Raw genomic sequence first — 13,933 nt, 5'->3', positions numbered from 1 at the left:
ACATTAGGTGCTGGAATGTTTAGCCTATCCACCTTTTAAAGATAATTCTAGAAGGACAACTGTAGAACTATGTAGGGAGGACTGCTGTCAATTGCTGTATCCTTTTATACCAGTCAGGATGACTGGGCATTTAAATACTTTTACTTAAAGACTGGGTTGTAGTTCTGATTTATAGACGTTGTCTTTGTGTGCTTTTTGACCGTTTGACTAGCATGGTCAAGACTCTTTTCATTTAATAGTTGCTGTAAATCACCTTTGCGTATAAGCTGCAGGGTTTTTACTCTGTTACAAAGATCTAAAATGCTAATTTGTTAATCTTTCCTGTTGTGTAATTGATGCTTATGGAAACAACATGCCACTCGTATGCATTTATTTTGCTTTTTGTGTAGGTTCAAAGCACAGGTGAAGGGGAAGCACAGCGGTACTTCGATCATGCACTTACACTGAGAAACACGATACTGTTTTTGCGGCATAATAAAGACCTAGGGGCACAAGCTGTACAGCCTGATCAACCAAGTAATGGTACTGTGAACGCTTCTGAGGAAACCCTTTCAAGTTTGTTTCCATATCTGGCATGGACTCAGCTTTCTGATTAAGCTGCTGTTTCAGAAAGCAAACTGTATCCTAGTTGTTTAAAAATATTTTTGAAGCCCAAGCATCACTTTCATCATCCTTTGAGCCCACATTACTGGGTTTGCCTGTTGAATGACAGATTTGATTGCCAAGCCTTGGACTTAACGTCCAAAGAAACAGATTAAAGCATAATGATCTTAAAGGCCTTTTCCAGCCTAAATGATTTTATGATTCTATAATGATGGCAAGACAAGCTGAACTTGTGGAGGAGATGGTTTCAAATTACGTGCTTCTGAAATCTCTAACAAAGGACTCATTATTTTTTCAGTTGTTCTGTCAAAAAAAACATTTTTCAAGTCGTGAAAGGGAGTGTATTCTTCTAATCGGGGCAGATTTATTTATTTATAGCTGAACTTGTGGAGGAGATGGTTTCAAATTACATGCTTCTGAAAGCCCTAATAAAGGACTCATTTATTTTTCAGAGTTGTTCTGTCAAAAAAACCATTTTTCAAGTCATGAAAGGGAGTGTATTCTTCTAATGGGGGCAGATCTATTTATTTATTTACCTTACTTTCCTCTGTATCTCTGTTTGTGCTTATTTCCTGGGATCATTTAGTTGGTGAGGAAAGCTGTTGTGCTAAAATTATGTACAGATTTACTCAAATTCACCCCAATAATTTAGAACTTAGTTGTGGAAAATAGTGTATTTATGGCTTAGCAGGGGAGAATGGAAAATCCGAAATAATACTTTGTGTTGTATGTTCCATCTCAAGTGATAATTTAAGAATCTTACATTTTCAACATAGGTTTTCCCTTGGACCTCTTAAGATGTGAGAGTTTGCTCGGCTTGGATCCAGCTACCTGCAGCAGAGTTCTCAACAAAAATTATACTCTGCTGGTTTCCATGGCACCACTCACCAATGAAATTCGACCTATTAGCAGCTGTACACCCCAGGTGAAAAAATTCTGGGTTTTTTCCCCCAGAATCTAGTAACATAATATCTTCTTAATAGCTTTGTTTTGGATGTATCCATTAGATGTCCCTTTTAAAGACACTCAGTTACCGGTATGTTGAATAGTATTGCAATTCATCTAAAAAAAGTGTTCAGTGAGGAAGAATGTGAATACTTAGTAAATGATGTTTGTTTAATTTATCAACAATTTATCTGTTTGAGCAGAGTCAATGACAGATATTTTGTTCTTGAATTTACATTCATAGAAAATACCTCACTATCACCTTTCTTGCAATACTGGACTAAGTACCTAGAATATCATCAGTAGCAGAGTAATGCATCTGAACTCCTGTGCTGCAAAACTAGATTTATATTTCTTTAAAACTTTTGATACTTAAATGTCATCTGTACATGTAACAGTTGAAATATTAGGTTCTTTCTAATTTCTTGAATAATCTCTTCAGCATATTGGACCTGCGATACCAGAAGTCAGTTCAGTTTGGTTCAAACTGTATATTTACCATATAACTGGACAAGGACCACCTTCTCTGTTGCTCTCTAAAGGAACACGTCTTCGAAAACTTCCAGATGTTTTTCAGGTAGCATATGCATGGATTTATTCTCCCTCCCTTCTCCAAAGGTTTCAAAGATATGCTATACGCTGTTCAGGGACAACAGCTGAAGTCGGAGGTATAATGCATTGTTGATGATGTAAGTTTTCTAGAAGCAAGTTTTATGTAGCGTCTTGGTTTGTTTTCTCTCTAGATTCTGAAAAAGGAGTGCTACCTATGTCTCTCTTCTTGTCACAGTGTGACTCCACTGTATTTGACGCCACCCCTTTCGTTTTTAGTCTAAAATGTGGTGCTGCAGTCATTGTGAATATAGGTTTGTAAGCCCATTCCTAGAATTTGTAACAAAGATGTTGAAGAGCTATGTCAAAAGATAGAGGCACAGTATATTGTGCTCATTCTAGTATCACCTAAGAAAGGACACCTCTACATACAACTTTGCCTCATTTAGAAGATGGCTGAGATGATCCCTTCCAGTTTGTCCACTGTAGAAATCTGTGATGGAGGCACTGAAATTCTAGGCTGTAATTCTCCTTGCAGTTTAAATGACAGAATAATTCAATAAAGGTTGCACTAGGTTGGACAAAAGGTCTTCCTAGCCCAGTAGCCTGACTCTAGCAGTGGCTGGAAGTAGGAAGAATAAGCACAATATGTAATACTTCCTCTTCAGACCTTTCCAGCCCTCCCCATGTTCTGGTCTGGAACTTCCTGAGCTGTATGTGATTTTGTGTATATAGAGGTTGTGACTGGAATTACTGTCTCTGCAATGGTTAGTTGCTCTCCCGAACTCCTTCTAGTCTTGCATCCACCTATCTTACTAGCATCCATATAGTGCTTTGGCAAGGAGTCCCACAAAACAGTGCAGGTGATCAACTCATGCCTGAAAGACTTCAGATGCTGCCTTCTCCCATTCTGTCTCTAAGATGCTAATAAGGCCAAATGTGCCACAAAGGAGTACTGTTAGGTATTCTGTATACTAGGCAAACCTGTGTGGAAGTGACCATGGCAACTTCCAAACTTGCCTGAACCAAAAATTTTTGTATCTATTGACTTCGATTTGAAATGCCGCAGCCACTTATCAGTGCTTGGGTCTTGCTGCTCACGATGGAATTCGTAAAATAATACCATTCAAATTTATAATTGCAGAGAGGCCTCTACAGTTTTCATCTCCTCATTCTGAGTAGGTACTTGAGCTAAATATATTAGAACGGTATGGAGAGATTCAGAGAGGGATGTGCTTTCTTTGGTGTGTACCTACCTCAGTGGTCATCTCTGGCTCTAGGACTTGTAGATACATTTTCCATTAGTCAGACCTCTTTCACGTGTTCTTTCCCTTTCAGATTTCAAAATTTTTATAGACACTTCTATTTCTAAGACTTACTTTAAAATAATATAGGATTAAGTAAATCAAGGCTTCTAGCGCAGAAAATATTTTGTAAGGCCATTGGTGATGAGCTTTGAATAAAGTTAGTCTGTCATTGGCTTAAACTGCCAGTACACTTATGGGTTGTTCACCTTTATTAGTAAAGAGCATTCAGGGTGGTAGCCTTGGAAGACTTCTATTCTGCTTGAATCTCAGTGAACTCATAGGTCAGGTTTTCTTGTACTAAATGATCTCACATTCTGCACTATCACAAACTTACTGGAGCTTTTTTCCAGTACTGTTTTGCAGTGTCATTTTTCTTAGGAAACTGTCAAGATATTTCTAGAAATCTTGTGGAGATGCAGGGGAATTCAATATTGAAAACTGAGAAACTAGGAAAGTACTTCCTAGTCAGTTTTATTGTCTTCCTGTCCCTCCCCCCTGGATAGGTATTTTGGGGATATCTTTGTTCTCTGTCGTTGGTGTTAGTTTGTCTAGTTTATATTTTGCTTTTAGATTTATGTGGGATTATTTTCATCTCTGATTTGTTAGGAGGCTGCTGTGATGGTCACATAATTCTACAGGAATCAGTGACAGACACCTCCTGTTCAAAATAGCATCTTAGCTTGGAGGTTGGCAAACTTCTGTCTTTACCAGGAATATGAACATGAGTGATGCTTGGTACAAAGTATAACACTACAAAGTTGTAGTTACTTGCAGTAATTGCCTAATTGTAACAATGTGCTAATGCCTAACTCTAGTACTTCACTTTATGTGCTTGGATAGTCCATTACTACTGTAAATACTCTTAATTTCTCTCTTCTAGGGTTATGATCGCTTATTAATAACATCTTGGGGTCATGACCCAGGAGTAGTTCCTACTTCAAATGTGCTCACAATGTTGAATGATGCTTTAACGCATTCTGCTGTTCTAATTCAGGTACAGTGCTCTGTATAAATGATAAAAGCATGCATAATTTTTTGAGTTAAGCTGTTACATGGTAGAGAAGATTAACAATGTAAGAGAGCTACACTTCTGCAAAGAGCCAGTGCTGCTATGATTTCACTGGAGTGAAAATGAAGAGCCCATGAGCTTCTTAGACAGCAGCGGTATAAGGTAACTGGGAGTATGAAGTGTTATTCAAGAAATGCACTTTTTCAGAGTGCTTGGTACTTAGCTCTTACATTAAAGTATGAGCAAAACATGTTCTTTATCACAAACAACAGAAATGGAGTGGGTTTGTCTGTTTGGGAGAAGTAAAATAGCTTCCTCTTCTGTTTTTTCGGCTCAGCTGAACTCTCAGAATTAATCATTCAAATAAATAGATGTTTAATATCATAACAAACAAAATTACACGTTCTCAAAGGCTCACTTGTGACAGCCTTGACTGCACAAAAATGTTCTGTACTGTGGGTGGAAACTCTGTTTTGCTGCAGAAGTGCTCAGTGGTTAGGAAATCCGTTTATAACCAGTAAGTGGAGAGAAGAATTGCTCCTCTTCACTGAAGTTTTAACTTCATGGTGTTTACTCGCATGCATATTAGGGGGAAGGGTGGGGTATTTTATTTAATTACTTATTTCGGCTAAACAAGAACTTTAATGTATAAATAACTCAATCTGCCTATTTGTTTCATCAGCTTGACAGGTACTCCCTAAAAGGGAGCACAAATAGGGCTAAGCTAAGCTGATGACTATATTTTTCTGTTCCTAATTTAATTCCTTGATCTTCAGGGGCATGGCATGCATGGAATGGGAGAAACAATGCACGTACCTTTCCCATTTGATGAAGCTGAGCAGCAGGGAGGTAATTGACTGTCTTTAATCTCTGCACCACCATATTTAATTTTCTTGCACATTACCTTGTGCAGTAAGGTTGCAATAATCCTTTTAATACAAATTTTCTTGGACTTACGAGTCAATTTACATGAGAAAATTGAAAGAATATTTAAATGGTTGACAAGTCTGTTCTGAGCTTAGAGATGCTTTTCCTTTCTGTCTTCTCTGTCCTAATTAGAATGTGTTTCCTGGCCTTTTCTCTCCTAGCATGGATGTAAAGAAGTAACTTCCACAAACACCTCTGAATCTTTCTTTGTGAATATTGCTTATTAACTAGCATATTTATTAACTGCATAAATAAATCTTCCGTATGTTCTGTTCAGCATCTCTTAACTGTAAGACAGCTGAGACCAAAACTGAACAAGCTTATCTTGATTAATAGGACTAGGAACTATTATGGAGTCTTTTACTCAGGAAGAGTTTTGCTAGCAAAATCTCCTATTTCTTCACAGTCTGCCTGACTCAGCTGATTTTGAAAGGCAGGAATTAACATGTTCTGAAATACTCCTTGATGAGTAGGACATAAGATTTGGATAGTTGAGGCCATAGCCTTCCCAGCTGAGAGCTGTCATAAAAGTATGAATTTCTAGGTATGTAATGTAAAATTATTTAAGCTGCCACTTAAAAAATTCTGTGCCAACTAGAAGTAAAGCTCATTAACTAATTTTCCTAGTTTTTACTGGGTTCAAAATGAGATACTTTTATATTTGCTCTCTCTGGGATGTCTGTTTTCTTCCAACTTTATGCTAGGTGAAAAACCTTGAAGGCAAAATCTCTTAAGTTCTAGCATGAACAACTCAGTGTTGAAACTCCTTGTTACCCTCTAATACTGTATTCTAATTCTTCAGAATTTCAGATATGTGGAACGTGTATCTTGTATTGAATTTGCCATAAAAGACTCTGGCACTGAAAGAGCTGGACATCTGATTCCTAGCTGAACCTTGCCATCTCTGCTGTCTGTATGTGTCTGTGTGTGAGAGAGAGATCGTCTTCTGTTTGTATGTTTCTTCCTCCTCTGCTCTTTTACTGTACTATAAAATACCAGTTAGTGCTTGGTGTGGGAAGACTGTGATCACTTACATGTTATCCCAGATCTACGAATGTGATCATTAGCCTGGAGCTTTGCAAGAGAGGAAAATCCAGCTAAAAAACAGCCTGGCTGAGGGACAAACTATATTATTGTGGAGGAGGCTTCTAGTAAAGTAAGCTGGAATATGTGTTGTTTTCTACTAGACTTCTCTCGTGTGAACATGGGCATTCATACGGCTTTAAAAATACTGAGAAACAAAGTAGACTTGCAGCATTTTTGTGGCTATGTCACTATGTTGAATCCTACAAGTCGGCATGCTAACAGAAAGCTGAGCGATGCTTCTGATGGAAGAGGTTAGTTACCAATAATTGTCTTTTTGGCTGTGTTCTCTTTATTTTGCATACAATCACTTCAGCAAAGTTAAACAAAGGATTGCAATGATTTGATTTGGAACGCTATAAAATACTATCCAACATAGATAGGAACCCCTCTTTAGTGTGAATCTATTAGCAGCAAATTTACTTCCTAATTCTTCTTTGTGACTAGCTCAAGCATAGCAAATACAGGCTGAAAATCACTGGACTGGGACAGTCAATAAAAGAAAAAAAAAATCAAAACATTAAATGTAAATTGTGCCATTTTTATATGCTAGAACTTAATCTTTAAGTGTGTTGAGGCTCCCTAAGTGTCTCCTTAGTCCTAAAACGAGTCAGGCCCTATGTTTCTCCATATCCCTTCCTCCAGTTTTATAGCTGTATGGTCTTTGAGCAAAACTTGTGTCGTGTTCCTTACATCAGGTAATATCTAAATGTAGATTCACTTAAATGTTTATGTAAGAATTACTTTACCTTCAGGAGAGGCTGAACTAGCATCAGGATCTGATGTAAATGGAAGCACAGAATCATTTGAGATGGTAATAGAAGAAACCTCAATGGATTCTGCAGTGAAGCAAAGCCTTGAAGGTAAAAACACAAGTGGCTTGTACTAAACATTTTCAGTCTGAAGACTTATCTTGTTTTTAAGGATCTGAACACATATTGTTGTTGTATTACTGCCTGGGATGGTAAGTGCAATGCTAAGTGTTCTTCCTCCTTAAAATTCACATTCCCTTAAATCTTTGAGCAGTTCAGTAAATGAACTGTGTTTTAAAAAGTCTGAACTGTCCAATGGAGCCTGATCTGAGAGAACTGGTTCTGGGATTAATATTCTTGCTTTGTCTCTTCTTAAAATTTGTTTGTCTCTTGATTTTCTTTCTGCAGTACCCACAACGGAACTGGAATGGGTTCCCCTGGAATTATGCTTTGGCATTCCACTCTTCAGCTCTGAGCTGAATCAGAAAGTCTGCAGAAAAATTGCCACTCATGGATTATGTAGAAAAGAAAGGTGAGCTGTAATTTACCTGCTGCAGGTTTAACAGGATGTATGTGTTATGCCTAGAGCTTCTGCAAAAGACGATACCTACCACTCTGATGGCTATAGGAGCTGAACTGAGTTAAGTTTCATAGAGTACCTAATTCTAGTGTGTAAAGTGGCCGCTTTTTGGCTCATAGATACCAGCTATGATGTACAATCTAGTAGTCCTTAGTTGTGTTAAGATTAAGATTAGGCTGAGTTTATAGTTTCTGCAAAGTGAAAATTAATTTTTTGTAATAAACTGTCTATGAACGGATCAGGGGAAAAAAGTAAACTTGGGTGCCTTCCTACTCACTTCCCCTTCCTAGCTTAGCACAGGCTTTCTTTCCTCCTCCTAGGCCCCCTAGCCCTGCCCCTGTTCCTGGGCAGGGGGAAACTTGCTGGTAATGCTTTGATATAAAATGCTTTTAGCTGTTATGTGAATTTTCTTAGTTTAGTCATGGCTTATGATCAAGCGATCTTTTGCTGTTTACTGTAGCTTTTCTTTATGAAAGATTACTCTTTAAACAATGGGATTTTGGGGTTTGTGTTTTTCTTTGGGGTTTTTTTGCTTCTTATTTTTTTTTTCTAGAGTCTGGTTCTAGAGACCAAAGATAAGGCTGCTTGAAAACATGGCTTAAGGATTTTTTTATAGTAGTTTACCTGCTTTTTAACAGTGTGTCAATAATCTGCTTCTTTAAAAGTCATGTTACCAGACTGTCCCACAATGAGACATGATAAAGTCCAATATATTAGTATCTTCTGTAAAATGGAATCTTTCAGTTACAATAGTTTCACTTTAGCATGGTGTAAATGATAGGGAAAACAGAATTTCACTGACTAGACTCAAGAGCAGATGAGATGAGTTGAGCACCTCTTCAGTGATGGCAATATTATCAAGCTTTCTGTGTGAAAACTTTTAACTATCACGTGATGTTGGGTACTACTAGAGTTAATTGTGCGCAAGTTACTATGGTGTTACTTCACTAGTAAAAATGAGCGCACCTTGGACACAGCTTTTCTGTTTTGTTTTTGACAGCCTTCAAAAACTCTTACATTCCAGTAGAAAGCTGTCTCTTCAGGTCCTTAATTTTGTTCATTCATTCCAGGTAAGAAGCAATAATCCAGATGTAAATCATTCTTTATGGTCTATCATCCCTCTTTGCCCTCCTACTTGCCATTCTTGGGTGTATGGAAACACATGTGGTTTGTTTTATTTGCTTTTTCCTTAAATGGTAACTGTATTAAGAGCACTGTCAACCTCAAATTCTACTGGTAGCAAAAAGTGAGTACTTCCCAATCCCTTTTCTAGCCTTATTTAATACTTCTCTCAACTTCTGTGGTTGCATCTTGTGTGTAATTAGTTTCATTTTTTTTTAAATGGGACTTGCACAGCAAAATTGTTCTTCACTCCTGTAATAACACAGCCTATTCTGCTGGTTAATTGGTTGCTTCTTACATTTGTTAGGGAGATTTACCGCAAACCATGGATATGCTAATCTTTTGAGATTTTTATCTGCATCTCAAGTTAACTGTGTTCCCTTAGGAAAAAAAATACATTAACATGTATTTCATAACAGTGTACTTTCTGCAGTTGTCCTAAGACCATCTAGAACTTGGTGGTGAATGAGTATAAATAAGTAAAACTGCATACTCTGGGGGGATTTTTTTAAGAGCGTAGAGAGAGAACAGTGTGTAGGAGGCAAGGAGCAATGCCAGGTCTGAAGCCTGCTATAATTCTGCATGGAACTGTATGCTAGCATTCATATCCACATGGAATCTGCTCAGCTGCTTACGTCTTATGATACTTTTCTGTAAAATTCTATCTTTTCAGTAAGGTAAGGAACCTGCAGGTTACTTAACCAGGTAGTGTTATGAATGGTGTGACCCTGAAACCGCTTCCTCATGAGAACGTTGGAGATTCCCAGTAGGTTTGAAGCCTTGAAACCATCTGTCAAACAGTCTCAAGTGGCTCCTGTCCTAATCTCTTAGATGTTATCTCTGAGATACACTTTTCTTGATGATGATCTGTATGGAGAGGAAAAGAAAGTGCTGAAGTGTTTTTGAAGCTGAGAAAACCAAACTTCTATGAAATACAACTACTCAAAATATGATCAAGTCAGTGCCTCCAAATAGATGTATAACTCTTAGCACAGTATGGGATAAATAGCAGTACGATAGCTGTCCTGAAGATTTTATAGCTCTGCATTCATTTTGCTAGGTCCTTCCTTCAGTTTTAAGCCTCAGGCTTCCCTGAAGTTTTTGTGGAAGCCAAAAAATGCATGCACAGACACACCAGAGACAACTGTATGCTTATTTCGTGCTTCCCTTCGTTTATTCTGTGTTTAATTCCATAATGATTTGGTATTTGCTGGATTAAAGTAACACACTTCAGAAATACTAAGCATATTTGCAGATTAGATTAGTCTGTCATATTCTACGTATTAAGTCCTTCATTGGTTGTCTTTGTTTAAGACAGCATTTTTTCTTCCTTTTGCTTTTAGGAAGGTCTTTCAGCACTGGATCAGCTCCATGATGCTGGTTCTTCAAGTTCGCTTTTGCAGCCTATTTCTGCAGATATGGGTGTTCCGCTTCCTGCCAAGAATCTCATGTTCAAAGAAGGTGTATTATCTGAATGGAACGGATGGTCCCCTTCCTCAGTTTTTTTCAACCACACCTAAGGAACAGGTCGAATAGAGATTCTCATGCATCGATCACTAAATGCCTTTCTTCTATTATGGTTAATTCCTAGTGCCAACCACTAAGAAGTGTACTGCTGCTGCAGCATAACCCATGTAAAAGTAGTGTTACAAAAATGTGTTGTCTTGCAGTATTGGGGAAATGCTTATACAGTCTAGAACTTGTTACTCATTACTGCATATCTTGCTGCAACAGAGAGCTTTTTAGCTGTCAGCACTATTTTTACCTTGAGACAATCTTTCTTTTATAACTAAACACGCCCTTTCTAGGCTTTCTGATGATTGTTAAATTTCTATGCTGTCACCACAAAATTGCAATAGTAGTTTTCTATGTTCGTTACTCAGACATAAATTCTGTTTAGTTTTGTACTGTATTACTGAAAATCTTTCAGTATAAAGGTAAGAGATTCAGCTCTTCCTCTGAAAGCTCAGTGATACCTACTGTTTAAAAAAAAAAAGTATCGTGGTGATATTGGGCATTAAGAATTGTTGAATTCTGAAGGTCAGCTTAACACTGGGGCCTTGACAAACTAGTACAATGGGAAGAGATTTGATGCTTGTAGGAGGCTGAGTTAGTGCAAACTCAGAGGCCTGCTGATGACTTAAGGCCACTTTGAAGGTGAGTGGTACACTTTCATCTCTGGCATATTTTGATGGAAGTGTGGAGTTATGGAAGAGCTGAAGTGGTTGGCTCTGTTCATGGGGTTCTTCATGATAATGGATTCATCTTGCTCTTTGTATGAAACCAGGAGCGTCTGAGATTTGATCACGCTGGGAGTTAGTCCCTCATTGTTATTTGCTGGTGATTATTGCTGTAGGAAAACTCCTGATTTCATAAGCTGAGTTTAAGGTAGATAGCTAGATATGTCCTATTGATTAATGTTTGAAAGAACAGAGCTCTTGACTTTTCATGACAGTCACTAGTAAAGGAAGAACAGCAGAGAATGTGTAGGCGGAGACTTCTCTGAATCTGTTTTCCTTGAACCATTAGCTGCTGATTATGACAAACATTAACAGTGAGCTGTTTCATCTAAAATCATGTTCTGGCTCTATTTGTAGGGGATGATTTCATGTAGCATGATTTCACTTTGTTTATATTAGGCATGAACAACTTTTTGCCAGCTTAAAAAAGGTCTGTCCCATTTAGCACACAAGGAGAGCAGGAGATGTAAACGTTAAGACTTTTAACCCAGCTGTCCAAACTACTCTGCCAACTCTCATCTTTACTGAACTGCCTTGTTTTAAATAGTCATAATTAAAAATGAGACTGAACCATCCTGTCATTACTAGCCTACAATAAATAACGGACCAAGACTGTGGCATAGATGATGCTGGACAACAGCAGGAGAAAAATGGCAACATTTGGGTTTGTATCCTGTTCTGTATGGCTGTAAGAAAAAACATGACAGAAGTCTGAAAAGGACAAACATACCACGATAGAATAATGCAGTGGCTTCAGTTACAACTGTGAAAATTCCATTCTTTTCCTTTGCTTTATGTACATTCCTAAAGTGTAAGTGTAGGACTTGCGCTCTATGAAACTGGAAGTCTGTAGTACTTCAGTTTGCTCAGTGCTGCTTTCTTACATCTGTTTTGGTTTTGTATTTTACCAACAGCAGCTGAACGTAGTATTCTGTGTATATTACAGAGCTAGATTATCTATATAAAGTTGATCATTTACACCACAGTGACTTTTGTACTGGATGTGCATACTCTCCATAGCGTTTTTTTTAAGTTGCCTTATTTCCTTCAAAAGAAATTGAAGAGGCATTAGATGTCATTCTTCTAGAAGTGGCAGAGGAAACCTTTACTGTGAGAATTGTTATGTGGAGATTAAGCCAATGTCTAGCACTGTAGAGGAACTAAGGAGTTAGGTGATGGCTTACACTTTCAGTACTATAGATGTTACTTTAAGTGCTACGGTGAGCTGTTGTAGATGAGCTAGGCTGGTGTATCGAATTTTACCATGCACTGTCTATGCTAGTATGTAAAGTGATGATAGCGCAAGTTGTATGGACGTTTGAAAATGGATGAAAATTTCTTGTTCTCACTGCTTATTCTTCAGTGTTACTAAGTGAAGGATACCCTTTGTTTTTAGGTTGTTTAAAGTAAAGTTTCTCAATAAAAGTAGCCTGCTTATCAGAGTTGTTTAATACCCATAAATCTTACAGTTAATGTGAGAATTCCAGGTATGTTGCAGGATTTTAGAACTCAAGGCACTCTAATGTAGGTGCTTCAACACTAGTTTAGGAGCTTAAATGTTCAAGTCTGCATATCTGAAGTTTACTGAATAGATTGCAACCAAAGAAGTCCATAAAATACCTGAAACTCTACTACAGCTCCAGTGCTTGGGATGGTCCAGAGGCTTTACTCGAAGTATGTGACTTTTGTTTTAAATATGGTGTAAAAAAAGTAAGATCTCAAAGATCTTAATACCAAAAGAATATTTTATATTGTATTGCAAATAAAGACAACTTAAATCAATTTCTTTTCTTCAGGTAGTTTTATTGACAGCGGGGAAAATCACACACATTACACATTGTAAAGCTGTTCTAAGTTTCTGTCTTCAGCAAGGTTTTTAACTTGCAGAAGAGAGGTGGGTTTTGTGCTCTGGCACAACCCAAGTAGTAGTCAGCCTAGGTGGATATACCTGAAGGTGTTCAGGAGCCAACTAGAAAGTGCGCTATGTTTGTTTTCAGGTTTTTTGATCATGACATTATTTCACAGTTCTCTTTTCCATCATTGTTCTCAAATTTTTCTTGTTCAGTGTTCCAAATAATTTGTATTTTGAAGGTTTTAAAGTATGACTGTAACGGAATACAGTTGCACTCTTCTAGTGTGACATTGTTAATATTATACATTGAATTGTACAAAGTCTGTGTTCAATTAAATTATTGGCACATGTAACAAATGTTTACAAATAAACTGTGGTGTAGGTCAAACCATGTGCAGAATCCTTCACGTGCAGTAGTTCTCTTCTTGGGCACAGCACTAAAATGTCACTCTCTCACTGTAGTGCTCAAGACTACCAAATGTCATCGAAGTACCTTTTTTTCCCGTATGCATGCAATTTGGCAGAAATGCCATTTTACCAGTGGAACCCCCTTGTTTTAGTGTATCACAGAATGGCAAAGGTTGGAAGGGACCTTGGGAGATCATCCAGTCCACCCCCCCTGCATATCTCCAGAGAAGGAGCCTCCACACCCCCCCTGGGCAGCCTCTTCCAGTGCTCAAAGTAAAGAAGTTCTTCCTTGTATTCAACTGAAACCTCTTATGTTTCAGTTTGTGCCCATTGCCCCTTCTCCTGTCGCTGAGCGCCAGTGTAGTCTTCTCCCTGCTGTATGCTTAACCTCTAAGAGGAAGGGAAAGTTCAAGAGCATGATGCACGCTTTGTCTCCTCTTTTGGCCACAATCTAAGCCTGTAGTGTTTGATACTGGGTATTTGAAGGCATTTGTGCATGTAGTGCCTTACCTGTTGTCTTTGACTAAAGATGTTTTTGATTGGGAACTGGAAAGAA

The 13,933-nt window shown here is 38.0% G+C and overlaps 1 protein-coding gene across 2 annotated transcripts in view; it reads left to right on the top strand.

Moving 5' to 3' along the window:
• The window catches only part of FAM91A1 (family with sequence similarity 91 member A1), a 27,073-nt gene extending 13,522 nt beyond the window's left edge, over positions 1-13,551 (top strand). The window contains exons 15-24 of one of the 2 annotated variants that reach the window (XM_035891567.1): positions 390-522; positions 1,380-1,528; positions 1,991-2,125; positions 4,285-4,398; positions 5,190-5,262; positions 6,528-6,677; positions 7,179-7,286; positions 7,584-7,707; positions 8,756-8,825; positions 10,221-13,549. In XM_035891567.1, the coding sequence (XP_035747460.1) occupies positions 390-522; positions 1,380-1,528; positions 1,991-2,125; positions 4,285-4,398; positions 5,190-5,262; positions 6,528-6,677; positions 7,179-7,286; positions 7,584-7,707; positions 8,756-8,825; positions 10,221-10,397 (1,233 nt within the window). In that variant the 3' untranslated portion in view covers positions 10,398-13,549. Of the gene's footprint in view, positions 1-389; positions 523-1,379; positions 1,529-1,990; positions 2,126-4,284; positions 4,399-5,189; positions 5,263-6,527; positions 6,678-7,178; positions 7,287-7,583; positions 7,708-8,755; positions 8,826-10,220 lie in introns of both variants that reach the window. The other variant, XM_035891568.1, reaches the window with a different exon arrangement.
• Positions 13,552-13,933: the final 382 nt, after the last annotated feature.

This window comes from Egretta garzetta, unplaced genomic scaffold, assembly GCF_000687185.1.
Source record: "Egretta garzetta isolate BGI_Z169 unplaced genomic scaffold, ASM68718v1 scaffold13, whole genome shotgun sequence".
NCBI classification, from domain to species: Eukaryota; Metazoa; Chordata; class Aves; order Pelecaniformes; family Ardeidae; genus Egretta; species Egretta garzetta.
Note: the sequence above shows the minus strand (reverse complement) of the source record. Positions and strands in the feature narration are given on the sequence as shown.